The sequence below is a fragment of the Merops nubicus genome, unplaced genomic scaffold (genome assembly GCF_000691845.1).
Source record: "Merops nubicus isolate BGI_N331 unplaced genomic scaffold, ASM69184v1 scaffold24480, whole genome shotgun sequence".
NCBI classification, from domain to species: Eukaryota; Metazoa; Chordata; class Aves; order Coraciiformes; family Meropidae; genus Merops; species Merops nubicus.
The window spans coordinates 17575-17808 of record NW_008585204.1 but is presented as its reverse complement, the minus strand read 5'-3'; the positions used below and the strand labels follow the sequence as shown (position 1 = coordinate 17808).

At 66.7% G+C, this 234-nt stretch overlaps 1 protein-coding gene across 1 annotated transcript in view; it reads left to right on the top strand.

Moving 5' to 3' along the window:
• Window positions 1–45: 45 nt before the first annotated feature.
• The window catches only part of PROCR (protein C receptor, endothelial), a gene marked incomplete at its 5' end in the record, with an annotated part of 1518 nt that continues 1329 nt past the window's right edge, over window positions 46–234 (top strand). The window contains one exon of the mRNA XM_008946917.1: window positions 46–224. Coding sequence (XP_008945165.1) covers window positions 46–224 — 179 coding nt within the window. The remainder of the gene's footprint in view (window positions 225–234) is intronic.

Here is a 234-nt window from a genome sequence, read left to right as displayed (position 1 = left end):
GGGAAGGGGGCGGCGGGTGACAGTCTGGCGTCTCTCCCAGCTCCCCTCGCCTTCACCATGCTGCAAAGGACTCGAATCTCCAAAGGCAACTCCATCTTCTGGGGGAACGCCAGCCTGGGTGGGCAGCTCAGCCACGTCCTGGAGGGGTTCAATGTCACCCAGGTGCTGCCGCTGGAGCCCCCGGACGCCTGGGCCAGGCGGCAGCCGGAGGTGCCCACCTACCTGCTCTACTTC